Source organism: Radiomyces spectabilis (assembly GCF_025331425.1).
Source record: "Radiomyces spectabilis strain NRRL 2753 chromosome Unknown BYT42scaffold_2, whole genome shotgun sequence".
Taxonomy (NCBI): domain Eukaryota; kingdom Fungi; phylum Mucoromycota; class Mucoromycetes; order Mucorales; family Radiomycetaceae; genus Radiomyces; species Radiomyces spectabilis.
This window is the reverse complement of record NW_026251927.1, coordinates 1331154-1346090: the sequence shown is the minus strand read 5'-3', so window position 1 is coordinate 1346090 and position 14937 is coordinate 1331154. Positions and strand designations below refer to the sequence as shown.

The following is a 14937-nucleotide window of genomic DNA, read 5'->3' as shown; positions in this document are numbered from 1 at the left end:
GGCTGTGGATCGCGTAGTCTCGAAACCAACCTCACTTCACAAGGATGGCGGAAATCCATTCATCGCAATCGAGCTCACAATTTCTGGCAAAAGTTAAGCTACATGTCACCTGAGCAAACCGGTCGTACCACGTTTCAACCGGATCATCGCACCGATCTCTACAGTTTGGGAATCACATTCTTCGTCGTGCTTACCCAAACCATGCCTTTTGCTTACAGCACGCCCATGGAAATCGTTCACAATGTTTTGAATCGAAAAATTCCCACCGTTCATCAAGTGCGCAGTGACGTTCCTGAAGTTTTATCCATGATTATTGAAAAACTAACAAACAAGGTCAGTTTTATACACGCGTTGACTGAGAATTTAATGAAAAGTAACACGTAGCGTTTGCATCACTTACAGTCGCCGGATGAACGATATATGAGTGCCCACGGGTTGCGCGAAGATTTAAAGGAGTGTCAGCGTCAATTGGCTGTGACTGAAAATCCCCAGGTAGGACCATCATGCCAAATTGCAGATTCAAAAACCGGTTATTTTCTGCGTGGGTGTTTGCTGATCTTTTTTTTTCTTTTGTGGTGCTCGCTTTCAGTCTATTGCACCGTTTCTGCTGGGTCAATACGATATTGCGAGCGTGTTTACACTGCCAAGTGGCTGCTATGGCCGACGCCGTGAGATTGAATTAATTAGTGCCATCATTCGTCGAACAGCCCACCACTACGGCATGGGATCTCAATCATCTCCTCCTATCAGCGAAGACGTCGATCGATTGCTGATGCAGTGCACGCCAGGCGAGAAACTCGAATATGCGGATGGTTCGATCAAACGTATTCACGGATCGCCATTTGGTCATCCCAACATTACTGCACGAGCCAGAAGACCGACGGAAATGATCGCTATATATGGCAATTCCGGCGTCGGTAAGCATTACTACCCCATTTAAAATATTGGAGATCAATTTTGACGAATGTCCCGTGTTGTTTCGCATAGGCAAATCGCTTTTAATTCGAAATATTCAGCAAGTAGCTCGTGAATACGGATATATCGCTATTGCAAAGTTTGATATCCGACAACCCACACCTTACGGCTGCATTCTTCGCTGTCTAAGCATCTTTCTCAAAAACATCCTGGCAGAACCGGCCGCCGAGATTGATCGATTCGCTCATATGCTGAAAGAACAACTCGGGCCTCAAGCCATGATGCAATTACCCACCCTCTTACTCGACAATGTACCTGAATTACGCACTATCTTGGACGACCCAAAACTCCAGAAACCAGATATTGACAGTGAGATGAACGGCAGCGAAACCAAAATGCGATTTCACGCCGCTTTCATCGAAATATTTCAAGTCATGGTGAACTCAAAATTTGTTACGCTGGTGAGTAATTGGTATTTGTTGGGATCATATGCGTCCGTAAGCTCACTCTTTTTTTTTTTTCCAGTTCCTGGAGGATCTTCATCAAGCAGGTAATTATAAACAATGGGATAATACGTCAAAGAAGATCGAGCAACTAATGTGTTCCTCCGGTAACTGTGCTTTACAGACGAAGCATCCATTGAACTCTTGCAATCGCTTATTGCTGCCAAGTTAAATTTCTTGGTAATAATCACGTATCGAAAAGATGGTCTGTCAAGTTTCGCATCCAGGTTTATCAATAATCAGAACTCGGTGGTCAATTATGTGAAAATCGGGCCTTTGGAACCCGTAGCACTGATGGAGTTGGTTCGCGCAGCTATGCATCGACACAAAGAAATTGACAACGTTTTACTGATGCCACTCGTCGATTTCATCCACAAAATGACCAAAGGCAATCCTTTCTATGCATGTCAGTTGCTTGTTGCTCTGGAGAAGAAAGGATTCATCTACTTTACCTGGGAACAAAGTCGCTGGGAGTACAGTCTTGAAGATATCGAAAAAGCATTGCATCATGAACTTGGCGAAGTCAGTGAAAATATTGATACTGAATTTTTGGTCGGACGATTGAAGGATTTGCCACCGGATGGACGCAATTTTCTGAAATGGGCTTCCTTTGTGGGCAATAATTTCTCGTTTGAAACTGTACGACGATTGATGATGGATTGTGAAACCGATTTACCCAATAACGACGAAGGCGGTGAGACCGATGCTGATGGTGAATTATCCCCTCCTCTTTCTACATCTCCTTTCAGGGACAGTCTGTTACCGCGGAAAAGAAATGGATACGACGCTATCAACGGTCTGCAATCGGCTCTGCAACAAGGTTTTATTCAAGCAGTGTCCAATGACGAGTTCCGATTTACGCACGATCGCTACTCCCAAGCAGCCATGATGCTTGCCAAGCCCGAGAAACGTGACATGTTCCACTTGAAGATTGCCGAGTATTTCATGAACCACCCTAACATCGATACCTTTTGGGTCGCCGATCATCTTAAAGCGGCTATTCATCTTATCAAGCAAGAAGACTACAAGTCCAAACAACGCGCCATGTTGATCAAAGCGGGTAACAAAGCTTATCATTCAGGAGCACATCATTTAGCCTTCTCCTATTACGAAGCCGCTGAAGTTCTTTTGACCCCGATTCCATGGACCGACGGCCCTGACAGCAATTATCAAGAAACCCTGCATTTGTATACGCGATTGGCCGAAATCAGTTGGTTTATGGGGTATGAGCGTACTCATCAACTCATCAATACAGTTTTGAAGAATGCAAAATCAGCAATCGATCGAGCCGCTGCATATCGTATTCAGCATCGTTATCTCTGGGCGCTCGAAGGACGGCAGGAAGAAGCAACCATTTTACTGGAATGCTTGCATGAGTTGGGAACCCGTGATTTGGTCCTCGACGTAACAGACGAGCAACTGCGGACCGTTTATGAGAGCACCCGAGAAAAGGTGCTAGAAGTAGGATTAGAAAATATCATCCAGTTGCCCATTTGTGAAAATCGAATGATTCGAACGCGGTTAGCCATTCTAGAGGAACTGTAAGAAAATGACATTTTCGTCGTCTAGTCGTGGGGATCAACGTACTTACCATCTTTATATGCTATTTAATAGGTGTCTGTGGGCTTACTGGAAGAATCGAATTAAATCCATTCTCTGTATCGCCGCTCGCTCTCTATTGAAAACGCTCAATCACGGTAACTCGCCATCCACAGGCGTTGGCTTTGTATTCTTTGGTATTGCCGCTACGCAACTCTTCAAGGCTTACGAATTTGGACAACGACTTGGAGAAGTGGGGGTTGCCCTTTGCGATAAATTCGGTGACAACTCCGAATCCGCAAGAGCACGCTATTTGTATGGCGCGTTTTTGTGTATGTGGAAATACCGTTACCGGGATCCTATCCCCATCTTCCGTCAAGCGGTCAAACAAGCCTTGTTGGGAGGCGATCGCATTTACTCTACTTACTCTCACATCAATATCGTCATCAACATGCTCTTTAATGGTGAAAATATGTCGGACGTCCTCAGGGAAGCCAAGATTTGCCTAGAAGACGTCAAACGGTAAGTCCTAGTCTTCTATCTGTCAGTGCTTTAATCTCATTCATTCTGCATTATAGCTATAACAGCTCTTTGGATACGGTTCTGCTGGTCAACTCGGTGCTCCGCGCTGTCCTTGCCTTACAAGGCAAAACGTATTTGACAGAAGAAGGTTTATTGGATGACAAGGAGTTTCACGAAGCGGATTTTCTCAAAGAGATGAACGAGCACGGCATGGAAACAACCTCGCCCATGTTCTGCTACCAGACAATGAAACTTGCCTTGCTTACCCTTTATGGCTACGATGAAGCCGCGGTCAGACTGGGAGAAAAGTACATCAATTCGACAGAAATGCAACCTTCAACTCGCCACGTCTACATCATGCGTACCTGCTATTGTTTGGCTATGCTTCGATTGCTTCATAAAAACAGCAATGACCATACAGGTTCATACATCACGCAGATTCACGCTTACCGCAGCAAGCTCAAGGAATATGCCTCGCATTTGTAAGTCAAATACTCGAAAAGAATACAACACGGCATGTTAACTAACCCAACCCATAATCCATTCATCTCACAGTCCTGCCAACTTACATGTGATATCCTGTCTCATTGATGCCGAACTATCTTCACTCACATCGGATATGCAAAAGACGGAACATCTGTACAATATGGCTCTCGAGTTGGCTCAGAAAGGATGCTGGAATATGTGCACAGGAATGGTTTATGAATTCGCGGGCGAATACTATAAACGTAAGGGTGCGAATCATGTCGGCAATATGTTACTGGAGAAAGCGGTTCGTGTCTATCGTCATACGGCATGCTTCGGAAAAGCCAAACAATTGGAACGCCTTCATCAAGACTGCCTGCCCCAAGGAACGTTTGTTGAGACCGAAAATCAATCTATGCAAACCGATCCAATCACGAACCAGGCCCATTCATCATCCAATCCTCCCGCAAAACCTGCATTGAGTGAACTGACGTTCATTGACCCCAATATCGATTCATCCATTGACGGTGTTGCGGCCACTCCTGAAGAATCGCTTTTGACGTTGGACGTTGTAGACTTGGCAACCATTCTGAAAAGCTCACAAGTGATCTCTAGCGAGATGAACTTTGAGTTGCTTATGAAGCAAATGTTAGGGGTATGGTGTCAAAAAGAACGATGTAAAAAAGCGAAAGTAGATGATTAACGTTGCCTTTTTTTTCTTTCCTTCGTACCCTGTCTAGATCATTCTCGAGAATTCCGGGGCCGAATCTGGGGTTATTATTATCAAAGAAAACTCGTCGTTCCTTATCATGGGTGAAGGTTCTCAGACCAAAGGCTGTGAGATTTTCAAGTCACCCAAACTTCTTTCCGAAGAAGCGGATTCGATCGTTACCCGGGTGGCTCATTATGCAATTCACGCACAAGAGTCATTATTTATCGCGGATATTCAAAAGGATCCACGCTTTTTCGACAGTGCTGCTATTGCCAAGTCCGTTATCTGTACGCCTATCACGCATAAGAGTGCTATTGTTGGCTGTATCTATATCGAAGGTGCTGTCGGTTCGCTCACATCAAGACATGAAGGCGTGCTTCGATTACTCTCTCAGCAAATCGGTATTTCCGTCACCAACGCTCTACTGTTCAAGAGCATTCAAAAGGTGACCTATGCGAACGTGAAAATGATCGAAAACCAAAAGGCTGCCCTGGAAGAAGCGCGAAAGAGCAAAGAAGCGGCGTTACGTGCTATGAAACTGAAGGCCGACTTTTTGGCCAACATGTCCCATGAACTTCGTACGCCCTTCTCAGGCTTTTACGGCATGATCTCGCTTCTCTCTGAAACTTCTCTGGATGCAGAACAGCTTGACATTGTACATACTGCTAAAGAGAGCTGTGAAATGTTGCTTAGAATTATCGGTAAGTAGAGATGCTTTTGTGTGAGGGGAACATGTACTAATGGCTGGTTGATATTCGCTTTACAGATGATTTGTTGAACTTTTCCAAACTGGAAGCCGGAAAGGTCGTGCTGGATTTAGGACCTCTGGTAGTCGGAGAAGTCATTGCCGATACAATTGAAATACTTAGCTCGTTGGCTGCAAGAAAGGGGCTCGAGCTTGCTTACATCGTGGACCGTGATGTGCCCAAGACCATCATTGGCGATTCGTCGCGCTTACGACAAATTTTGACCAACCTTTTGGGCAACGCCATCAAGTTTACACACGAAGGTGGCGTCGTCATCAAATGTCGCTTGGATGATGAACCTGCGGACGACCCTTCTCTATTGCGATTAAAGTTTGAAGTCGTTGACACTGGCATTGGTATTCGTCCGGATCAGCAACGTCTTTTGTTCGAACCGTTCTCCCAAGTGGACGGTAGCACCACGAGGTAGGTCACAAAGCCAACCAGGTATTGTAATATGTGGCGTGTTTCTCAAAGTCTGTTTTGCAGAATGTATGGCGGCACAGGGTTAGGGTTGTCTATTTGCCTGCAATTAGTACGTTTGATGATGGGCACGGTGGGCGTAGAGTCGACCCCCGATGAGGGTTCCAACTTTTGGTTTGTCGTTAACGTGCAGAAAATGAAGAAGCCGCAAGAGGTGGATGGCAACCGACCTTCCAGGGCGGCATTGCTGTCGAAGCACAAGTTTCTGATGGCGACGTATCATGATCCAACCTACAACATGCTGAAATCCTTGTTACCTGAATTCCAAGTCAAACGCACCGTCGATGTTCAACATGCCATTGCCCAAGCTTTGCAAGAAAAGCACGAAATCTTGTTGCTGGATATTCCTGCCATTCCAAACAGTTTTATCGAACATCAACTGCGGACCGTGGATGACGATCCTGAATGCGAATTGCATATCGTATTACTATATACACCGGCCACCGAGGGCCACAAGATAGCCGCGGAAGCCACCAAATCTATCTCTGATCGCCGTGGTCGACTCGTGAAGATGGCAAAACCAGCTCGGCGTGCCAAGCTGCTTCGTACTTTGGAACAACTACTGGATCAACCCAAAACGAGCCCGTCTCCTATGCAACTGACCTCCAATCGAATGAGCGACTATTTCAAAGCCGATGAGCTGAAATGGTTCAAGCAGAAAGCCGTGCTGATTGCAGAAGATAACATGGTGGCTCAGAAACTTTTACGAAAGCAGTTGGAGAAAATGGGCTTCATTGTCGAAAGTGCCAACAATGGTGAAGAAGCTGTTCAACTATGGCAACAACGTTCGCCTCAACACTTTTGTATTGGTTTCTTTGATCATCACATGCCCAAGGTAAGCTATAAAAAAGAAACCGCTACTGTACCTGACTTTTTTTTTTTTTTACTTACGACGTGATTTTAGTGTGATGGTGTTGAAGCAACCAAGCGGATTCGTGCATTGGAACGGGAAAACAATATCGAGCGACTGCCCATTGTCGCCCTCACAGCGGATGTGCAAAGCTCAGCCCGCGATATGTGTGTGAATGCTGGCATGGATGGTTACTTGACGAAGCCTTTAATCCACAAAGAACTGGCAAGCATCCTGCGTGAATTCTGTCCCCAGGTCACTTTACCTTCTTCCAATGCAGCAGTACGTGGGAACGATGAATCGGTGGCCAGTCAGTCTGGGTAAACTTGTTTTGATTTTCGGATTTTTTTTTCTATTATATTTGTACATTTATCTTGTTCATTTGCCCTTAATATCTACATTTTTTATGCATCTTGTTTTTCATTGTTTTCATTTCTTTCCTGTTTTGATCCCTCCTCTTCACATGCATCCTCTTCCTTGTATTTATCGGGAATAAAGTAATTCTCGTTTTGAAATTTTAAGCATTCATTTCCCCAGCTCGTCCATCCAGGCAAAAGACACCTGGCAAATAGCTCGACACAACGCGGTTCGGATCCAAGATAAGGTTTCATGATTTCTGCATCAGAGCATTAGCTGGAGTGTACGGTGTTATGTTCACTTTCCTTTGGCAATTCCTTACCTCTGAGAGGAGGCTTCCGCGAATGGTGTTTGCAAGGCACGCTGACAATGACGCGCGTCTGGGGTATATCCGGAGAAGGACGTTGTTTACAACGACCGATGACCAGTTGTTCGTAAGGCTTTCGATGAGGCGAATCCAAGGGCATGACAGGCTCGCCCTCGGTGGTTACTTTTAGCCAGTGCCATTCCGCTACGGTTTCCAAGCCCCAAGACGGAAATAGCTTATCAGTGACAAACCGCTTGAACTTTGGTTTATTGGTGATCCATACTGCTACGAGTGCTGGGTTGTCGGAATTGTCGGACCGAAGAAGCGAAGATAATGGTATCTTGAAGAGATCGTAAATATCCTGAGATTCGTAGTGACCGGAGCGATGTACTGAGAACAGATCAGTATGATGCGCTGGCATTAGCAAGACCATTTCAGTGATTTACCGCTCTTATTGGGCCATGGCGGATCAAGAACCACAAAATCGAATCCGTCAAGTTTTTCGGCTGCATGAATGGGTTAAATCAGTCAAAATTTCCTTCAAATCACAGAACGGATCATCGAGATTATACCATATTCCGTCAACGGATACATATCCTCCATATCACTCATCAAAAACGAGGCCTGTGGCGGAATCAAGTACCTCGCTGTCGGTGACAAAGTAAGCGATCTAGTGTCCTTCGAAGGATTGGTGATGATCCGATTGAAAACACTTAATGTATCCCATTCAGTAACTGGATCTTTTAAAGAACAGATGGTAGCCTCGCTGTCACCGTCAACGTCGGGTATGTTGCTGAAGCGTTGGCTGGCTTGCACTAGACTTTGAAGAGCTGGAAAGTTAATTGGATCAACCGCTGGCTCGTCTTGGCGATCTGATGTCTCCACAGTTACGCGAGACCAGACCGATTGTACTTCGTCAAGGACCGTTTGCAAAAGAGTCCTAATCGATTCATGATGTTGCTCTGTCTGCAATTCTGCTACGCTTGGTTCGGTCTTGCGTTTCTTTTTCGCTTGTCCTTCGTCTTGGCGCGCTCGAAAATACGGTGCTGCTACGTTAAATGCTGTTCTCGGGACAACCCAGCCTTGGAAGGAAAATGCTTGGCAACAGTCGATAACAACGGCATGGTCGGTGCAAATGAGCATCGAATAAAGGGTTAGGATAACAGCTGCAGGTAACTACGGTTGCTTGAATTCAGGCTCAACCAGCCACTGAAATCTTTATGTCGAACAACATCCTGTCACATCTTTATTGACCCCGACCGATACCAACTGTTGTAATCGGGTTATTATGCTCTTTTTTTTTACAGATTCAAATATGAAGTCAAGATGAGCTGTCACTGGCTTTTCATTCATGCAGGGTGCTTGGGCGTGACTTGGCTCCTTGGCGGCTTCTGATTTTTTAGCTCCTTCTCCCTGCAAGGTCTCCCCTCATGAAATCGTTGGCATGTGAAGATGTGATAGCCAGGATCAATGCAGAGATTGGGGAGAAGGTAGCCGACTACACTGAACGCATAAGAATTAAGAACTAACTCATAACTTTTGGACAACTCCAACTCAATCTCCTGGCACAACCCGTATTCCGTCTTTGGCTCTGCCTGTTGTGCTTGCTTTGATATATCCACAACTTGTCGTACTTACCTAGGACTGTGTTCCAAAACAGGAAAGAACGGGATTTTTCATCTGAGAGAGTCTCTTCATTAGAACACCGATTTAATCTCTTTATCCATAACTCCTCATTATCCATGTCTCTTTATCCATAACTCCTCATTACCGAGATGGATCAATTAATCCGAGTAACACTGCTTACAGCGTATACCAAAACCGGTGGCCAAAATTAGTCAGAAAAAGTCATGATTTGAATAACTGGGTCACTGGACAAATATATGGCAACCTGATAAGTTCCAAGGGGTTTATACATCCGATCCTTTTTTTATTGATGTTGTGCCAATTTGCAATCGTTCAAGGCAATTCCTCGATTATTTCTTGTGGCCTTGTACCAAAATTATCAACCTTTTCCGAAAATGAAACAATTACCGATCCATTATGAATGGTCCGTCACCGACGATTGCCCTCTTCTTGTTAACTAATAGAGATATACTGGTTCGCGCTTCTTCTCATCTAAAATATTGCTCTCTGTTCTTAATCTGATTTTGGACACCACATCAGTGGGTCGTTCCTCCAATCGGCTAGCCCACCGTTTCAAGCGTAACAACCTAATCTCGTAGCTGTTTTCCTTTGTCTAATGGGCGATGGTCAGTAAAATAATCGATGAGAGCTCATAGGATCTCATCCTTATCAAACTGAAGATTCGATATTGTTGCGGTCATGGACTATGTTAGTGTATAGAATACTCAGCTAAGCTCTGTCAGCATCCTTCGTGACTGTATGATTGCTACAAAAGTCTGCACTGTGTTTTGTCACCGGACCAGACGTATTATTTGAACCGCTTTTGTCAGATCAATCTATGGTTACATTGTAATCTGATCCTTTCTGTAGACCATCCGCGCTATTTACATATGATGCTTCGTTTACTGGATCGTTGGATCGGTTTATCAATTTTGTATAGCTCCGAAAATGAATTGTTTGAACCTAGAGTTAAAGCATTGATAAAACCGATAAGAAATTGTCGCCTTCAACGTGTAATGAGTCAACTTGGCGTTGCCGAACGGTTCTTGATGACCCGTCGTCGAACAGCGTTGGTTCTGTCACTTGCAATGACTATGAATTGGATCAATTGAGTGATGCAGCTGGATGAGCTATCCACTGACTATTTACTTTTCGCTTACTAGAGTGGATGTTCTAAATTCGTCGCTGATTGTCTGCTAGAACTTGTTTTACAGTGGTGATTGTCTTCGTCAGTGCAATTTGTCTTGAAAAGTAGACATTCGCAGCTTGGCTTGCAGAGTTTCTTGCATAAGACATGTTTGCATAACCGATGCGATTCTGATTTGTGTTCAAAACTCCTGCCGGTAATTGTGTTGACTTGTCCATCGACAAAGTGACTTTACTGTTTTTCAACTGTTCCTTGGACAGGCTTTTTTGCAGACGAACATACAGCGCCTAATGCTCAACCGTTATTGAGACTAGGAAATAACCATAAACGTTCATGTGCATGTACCTACACGTTGCTCCCGATAATGTTGTTTCGACAGATTAGATGGTCCTTGTAATACTCAGTCCGCATCAGCTTTTTTACGCATAGATACACAGCTGATGTGAGCAAGCATGCGGCTGAAATTGAGAACATCCAGGATATTCGCCTTGGAGTCAGTAGGGTATTGCTGAATTCGAGGTATCAGCGATAGTGTCATAATATAGTGAGATGCACCAATGGCTATCCTAACCTGAAGATGAATGATCGCTATCGTTTTATGGCGCCCACACACATATTTTAAGAGCTAATTAGCCAGAACGGATTCCCTACTTCCAGCTCGTTGGCAAGTGGTGGATCGATCATTTGACGAAGTGCGTGTTCTATCTCTGATTTTCAGCGATATATGAAGAAATGTAGTGGCAATGGCTATTCGCTTACGGAGAACAGAAAGGGTGAGCCTGTGGCAAACTGAATACTGACTGCGGCTGTAGCATTTTATCGAGGCACGATGCCTGTGCTGTGTATTGTTGGCCCTCGTGTCTCGCTTCAATTTATGGGTCTGGCGTTTTATAAACCACTGTTTGAGAAATTGGAAGGAAGGCGTTCTGCCAGCACACGCTTCAGGTGGTTTAGCCTGAGTAAATGGTAGACGATAAGTTTTGTGAATGGGACCTTTATTAAGCGGGGAAATTTTTCTAGGTGTGCACGGGTATCACACATGCTGTCACTCTGGGTACGATACGATAACGCATATGGGACTTGAATGACTCTTACTAACAGCTATGTTTTCGTTACTCCTTTGGAAATGACTAAAGCGGATGATGAATGCCATTCATCAGCGCCGATACCACGGAGTAGTCTATGCCACGTCGGCCATTATTCGTCAGAAGGGTATGTCATGAACTAGTGGATGGACCGGAACCCGCAAACTCAATATGTACGTTAGATTCTTTACATTATACAAAGGTCTGCTTGCGACTATAGCGCAACAATTGTGGGGTAAAGAGGACACATTACCAAGTGGAAAAACGTCAGTAAGAGGAGAAAATAGGTTTGTTGGTTGAATTTGCGGTTTATGTTGAGATCAAATCTTTGTTAGAAAAAACACCGGCGGATCGCACCGCACCCTTGACACCATGGAAGCATATGGTAAGGCAAGAGACCCAAGTTGCATGTGATTCATAAAGTGTAGGTGAGCGGTGGCATGGCCAATGTGATCGTGGCGGTCTTGAACTCGCCTCCGGATGTGGTTAAAACACGATAGGTGATCGGAAGCTCGTACTCGGTCATTTGTTGATTACTGACGTTTCCCTTGTCAGAATGCAAGACGATGGCCGTTTGTATCGAAGCACGTGGGATTGTATCAAGAGCATGGCAAAGAACGAAGGATTCACATCAATTTTCCGCGGTTCATGGCTTCGCATCATTCGTATCGCTCCGGGTAAGTGTGAGACGTTGTATATCGATCGAAATTGGATGGATTGGCTTTCACTTGTGATCTAACATCCAATAACATGAATAGGAGGAGCTATTCAGTTTGCTGCTTATGAGCAGTGTTTGGCCTGGATCAATAAGAAGTCGGATGCTCTCAAGCTTCAGGCAAAGAATTACAACTAGAACCACAAAACTAGAGCAGTCGTTTTGTAAAAATATAACGAACACAAGTAGTTCCCGCACATAGAAGTTATCATTCAGTAAGCCTCCAAATGATTGCCAGAGTGAATAAGTTGGAAACCTCGCAACATGCGATCCATGAAAAATGGTGATGGATGACGATCAACAATTAGTTACTGTCATTGGTTATGGCCTTTTTGTCAACGCTTAACAAACTCTTTACTGTGGGGAGTTGGTGAAAACGATGAAAAATGAGTAGCCGCCGAAAATTTCATCACACTAGAGGTGGGAGGTCGGATAGGTTTCTATGCCACAGTGAAATCAGTAATTTTTCATTCAATAGATAGCAGTGCAGACATCTAGTTTTTTTCATTTCCTTATTCCATGACATTGCCAAAATTGGCGGATAAGAAAAAAATGCTACTGCCCCGATTGCGCTATTTCTGCATCGGGCCTTGAGTTCGACTATGAACAACCATTGATCAACCAGACGTTGGGGATTGCGTGAGTGTATCTGTAGTCGCCGACAATGATAGGGAATCATCGCTGTCAAAGTTAACATTGATTATTCATACGTCAGCTCTTTCACATGTGAATTCCGCAATTGTGCAATTATGCAGCTGCAGGTTTCAGTCTGGTCTCGGCAGTTATTTTGGCACAAAACCACGTTGAATTCATCAAACTGATGGATCATATCACAAGACATAAAATGTGCTAGACAGTTGATTTATCAGGTTTGATTATCGGTGAACCTGCGGTGAAAAAAAGCTTTCTTTGGTTTGCCATGCATCATAATGAGAAGCACGGTCAGAATTCAAAAGTCCCAGCACTAAACATGCTATAGCATTGACACAATGAACAAATTGAGGAGAATATGATAGTATGAAAATTAAGTATGTAGCTTTTTTGAATGACGGCGCGCATGATCTGGTGTGAGTTGAATGGAAGTCCATTGAATTGGATGTTGCCAATGAGAGAGCCAAATTTAGTAGTTCAACAAAGAAGTGAACACCTTCCCACGCCAATTTCTCCAGACCTCGATTTTTTCCCAGTCGATGGAAGACAATCAGCTTCTGCTGTTTGTGTTTTCTTTAAAAATCATCTGCCACGCAACGCTAGTTCTGTACTTTCTTTCACTCTTCTTCTCTGTCCTTGCCTTTATTTCTCCCTTAATGGATTCTCCGATACTCTCCGAAATACCTTCATACGCACACTTCCCCATTGTATACGAAAAGGGTGCCTCTTGCAAAATGCTTGGTCTGTCCCATACTCCAGAGAATATAAGGGAAGCAAAGGAGATCATCATAAAGAGCCCTGTTGACGTTCTCCACCATTGCGATGTTGGACCAGAGATCCCAATCCAGATGGCTCCCGCTGCGATTGAAGGTGTAACACCCAAGATGTCAACAAGGCTGGAAATAGGATGATCTGTAACACAATGAACACTGGGTATTTATAGACCCCTGAGTAGTCTTCTCTTTGAAAGGTGAGTTTTTCAACAACAAAGAGCGGCGTCTTAGTATCTATACTCATGAAAAAATTTGTATTCCATGTTAATAGAGATCGGATTGGTGATGTCTGTGTCTTGGATCATGTTGAAAACAACGTGTTTCCCTATGGCTCGCACTGCTAGATCTGGTGAACCTGACAAGCGGGTAGAATATCCTGGATTTTGTCAGCAAGTCACGCGAGGAGAACGACCGGGTGAACATAAGCTGTGCCAGAAAGATCCAGACAAGTGACAGCTTTGACAGCCGAGTCACCAACGTGCAAAAGATGGTCAACTCTTTGCACGTCGTGTGCCTTCGTCCGCAGGTGTTTGTCTTACCTCATTCCAACATCGGCTCATCTCTCGAGACGCGCGACATAGAATGACAGGCGCAGGAGCTAAAGCTAAAGACACCCTCCATCTGTTCGATGACTTCCCGCTTCCACTCTATGGCAAAACCACTAGCGGTGCACCATTGACCTTTCCCCATCCAATCCTGTCGATCTGCAGCACTTTGGTGGGTATGTCCAAAAGTTATGAAAGGACCTTCCTTTCCGTATTTTCCAAGCCATTGACAATGTCTTTACATAGGACTGCAGCTTTCAAAAGAAGCTTGCATGGACGTTTTAAACACCGTGATGACTGTCGAAGAGCCAAACCACCAAGACAGGATTTTTATACGAAAAAGTGGTCCAAACGTCTGCGGATCTTCGCCAGTTCTTCGAAACTTATTTTCCGAAGCATAAATTGCCGTCCGGCCCAACGATTTCCAGCTGGATGACGAGAGACGTTCAATTTGGACGCCCGAAACACATCTGGGGAAGGAGGACGGTTCTACCCAGCAGGACACTATTTATGGTTGTGAAATTGTATATAAAAAAGAAGGACTGGGTTGAACGCGACATAAAAAACATCTTCAACCGGCAAGAATTTTCTCAACAAGTTACGCGACGAGAAAGATTGGATCAACATTGGCTATGCCAGAAAGAGCCGGCTATACGCACCCAAGTATCATAATAGCATAGACATAGTTCATATAGAAAGCCCCCTAGTTCAAATAAATAATAAAGTGCATGAAAATGTGAAATCAATGACAAACGACAAGGAACCGACGGCAAGAGCTGGTCCATCAAACCGATGACCAACGTCGATTCATGAACTAACCCTGAACTCCCAACACCAAAACCATAACAAAGCATCTGACAGAGGTATGTTTATTCCGGGAATTTTTCCGAGCCCCTTCAACAAGAAGATGATAACTAATGGTCTGCAAACGAAGACGAACAAGGACGAATAGCCCGTACTCCAAGCGAAAAAATCTTCTGCAACGACTTTTGGATCGTA

General features: G+C 44.4%; 4 protein-coding genes across 4 annotated transcripts; 2 read left to right on the top strand and 2 right to left on the bottom strand.

Annotated features, from left to right (window-relative positions):
* Positions 1-102: 102 nt before the first annotated feature.
* On the top strand, positions 103-7056 carry BYT42DRAFT_489941 (uncharacterized protein; the record flags this gene model as incomplete). The annotated part of the gene is made up of 12 exons (XM_051563972.1): positions 103-333; positions 590-917; positions 988-1376; positions 1441-1465; positions 1543-2959; positions 3033-3479; positions 3536-3961; positions 4035-4599; positions 4685-5357; positions 5423-5825; positions 5889-6717; positions 6787-7056. 12 exons carry the CDS (start codon positions 103-105, stop codon positions 7054-7056), a joined length of 6003 nt encoding a protein of 2000 aa, XP_051427202.1.
* Positions 7057-7238: 182 nt separating this feature from the next.
* Positions 7239-7885, bottom strand: BYT42DRAFT_467441 (MT-A70-like protein; the record flags this gene model as incomplete). The annotated part of the gene is made up of 3 exons (XM_051563529.1): positions 7239-7348; positions 7412-7786; positions 7843-7885. Coding segments are annotated over 3 exons (528 nt in total), but the record flags the coding sequence as incomplete, so codon positions are not given.
* Positions 7795-8642, bottom strand: BYT42DRAFT_187779 (uncharacterized protein). The gene has a single exon (XM_051562447.1). It carries the CDS (start codon positions 8537-8539, stop codon positions 7937-7939), a length of 603 nt encoding a protein of 200 aa, XP_051427200.1. The 5' UTR covers positions 8540-8642; the 3' UTR covers positions 7795-7936.
* Positions 8643-11665: 3023 nt separating this feature from the next.
* BYT42DRAFT_556202 (mitochondrial substrate/solute carrier) lies at positions 11666-12139 on the top strand. The gene is made up of 3 exons (XM_051566755.1): positions 11666-11750; positions 11810-11931; positions 12013-12139. The coding sequence occupies exons 1-3, from the start codon at positions 11695-11697 to the stop codon at positions 12105-12107; spliced, it is 273 nt and encodes a 90-aa protein (XP_051427199.1). The 5' UTR covers positions 11666-11694; the 3' UTR covers positions 12108-12139.
* Positions 12140-14937: the final 2798 nt, after the last annotated feature.

Bases quoted from the DNA above. Each gene is read 5' to 3' on its own strand.
- BYT42DRAFT_187779 (XM_051562447.1), bottom strand. From the start codon at position 8,539: ATGCTCATTTGCACCGACCATGCCGTTGTTATCGACTGTTGCCAAGCA.
- BYT42DRAFT_556202 (XM_051566755.1), top strand. From the start codon at position 11,695: ATGGCCAATGTGATCGTGGCGGTCTTGAACTCGCCTCCGGATGTGGTT. The intron at 11,751-11,809 runs ATAGGTGATCGG...TTCCCTTGTCAG, and splicing joins CCGGATGTGGTTAAAACACG to AATGCAAGACGATGGCCGTT. The intron at 11,932-12,012 runs GTAAGTGTGAGA...TAACATGAATAG, and splicing joins CATCATTCGTATCGCTCCGG to GAGGAGCTATTCAGTTTGCT.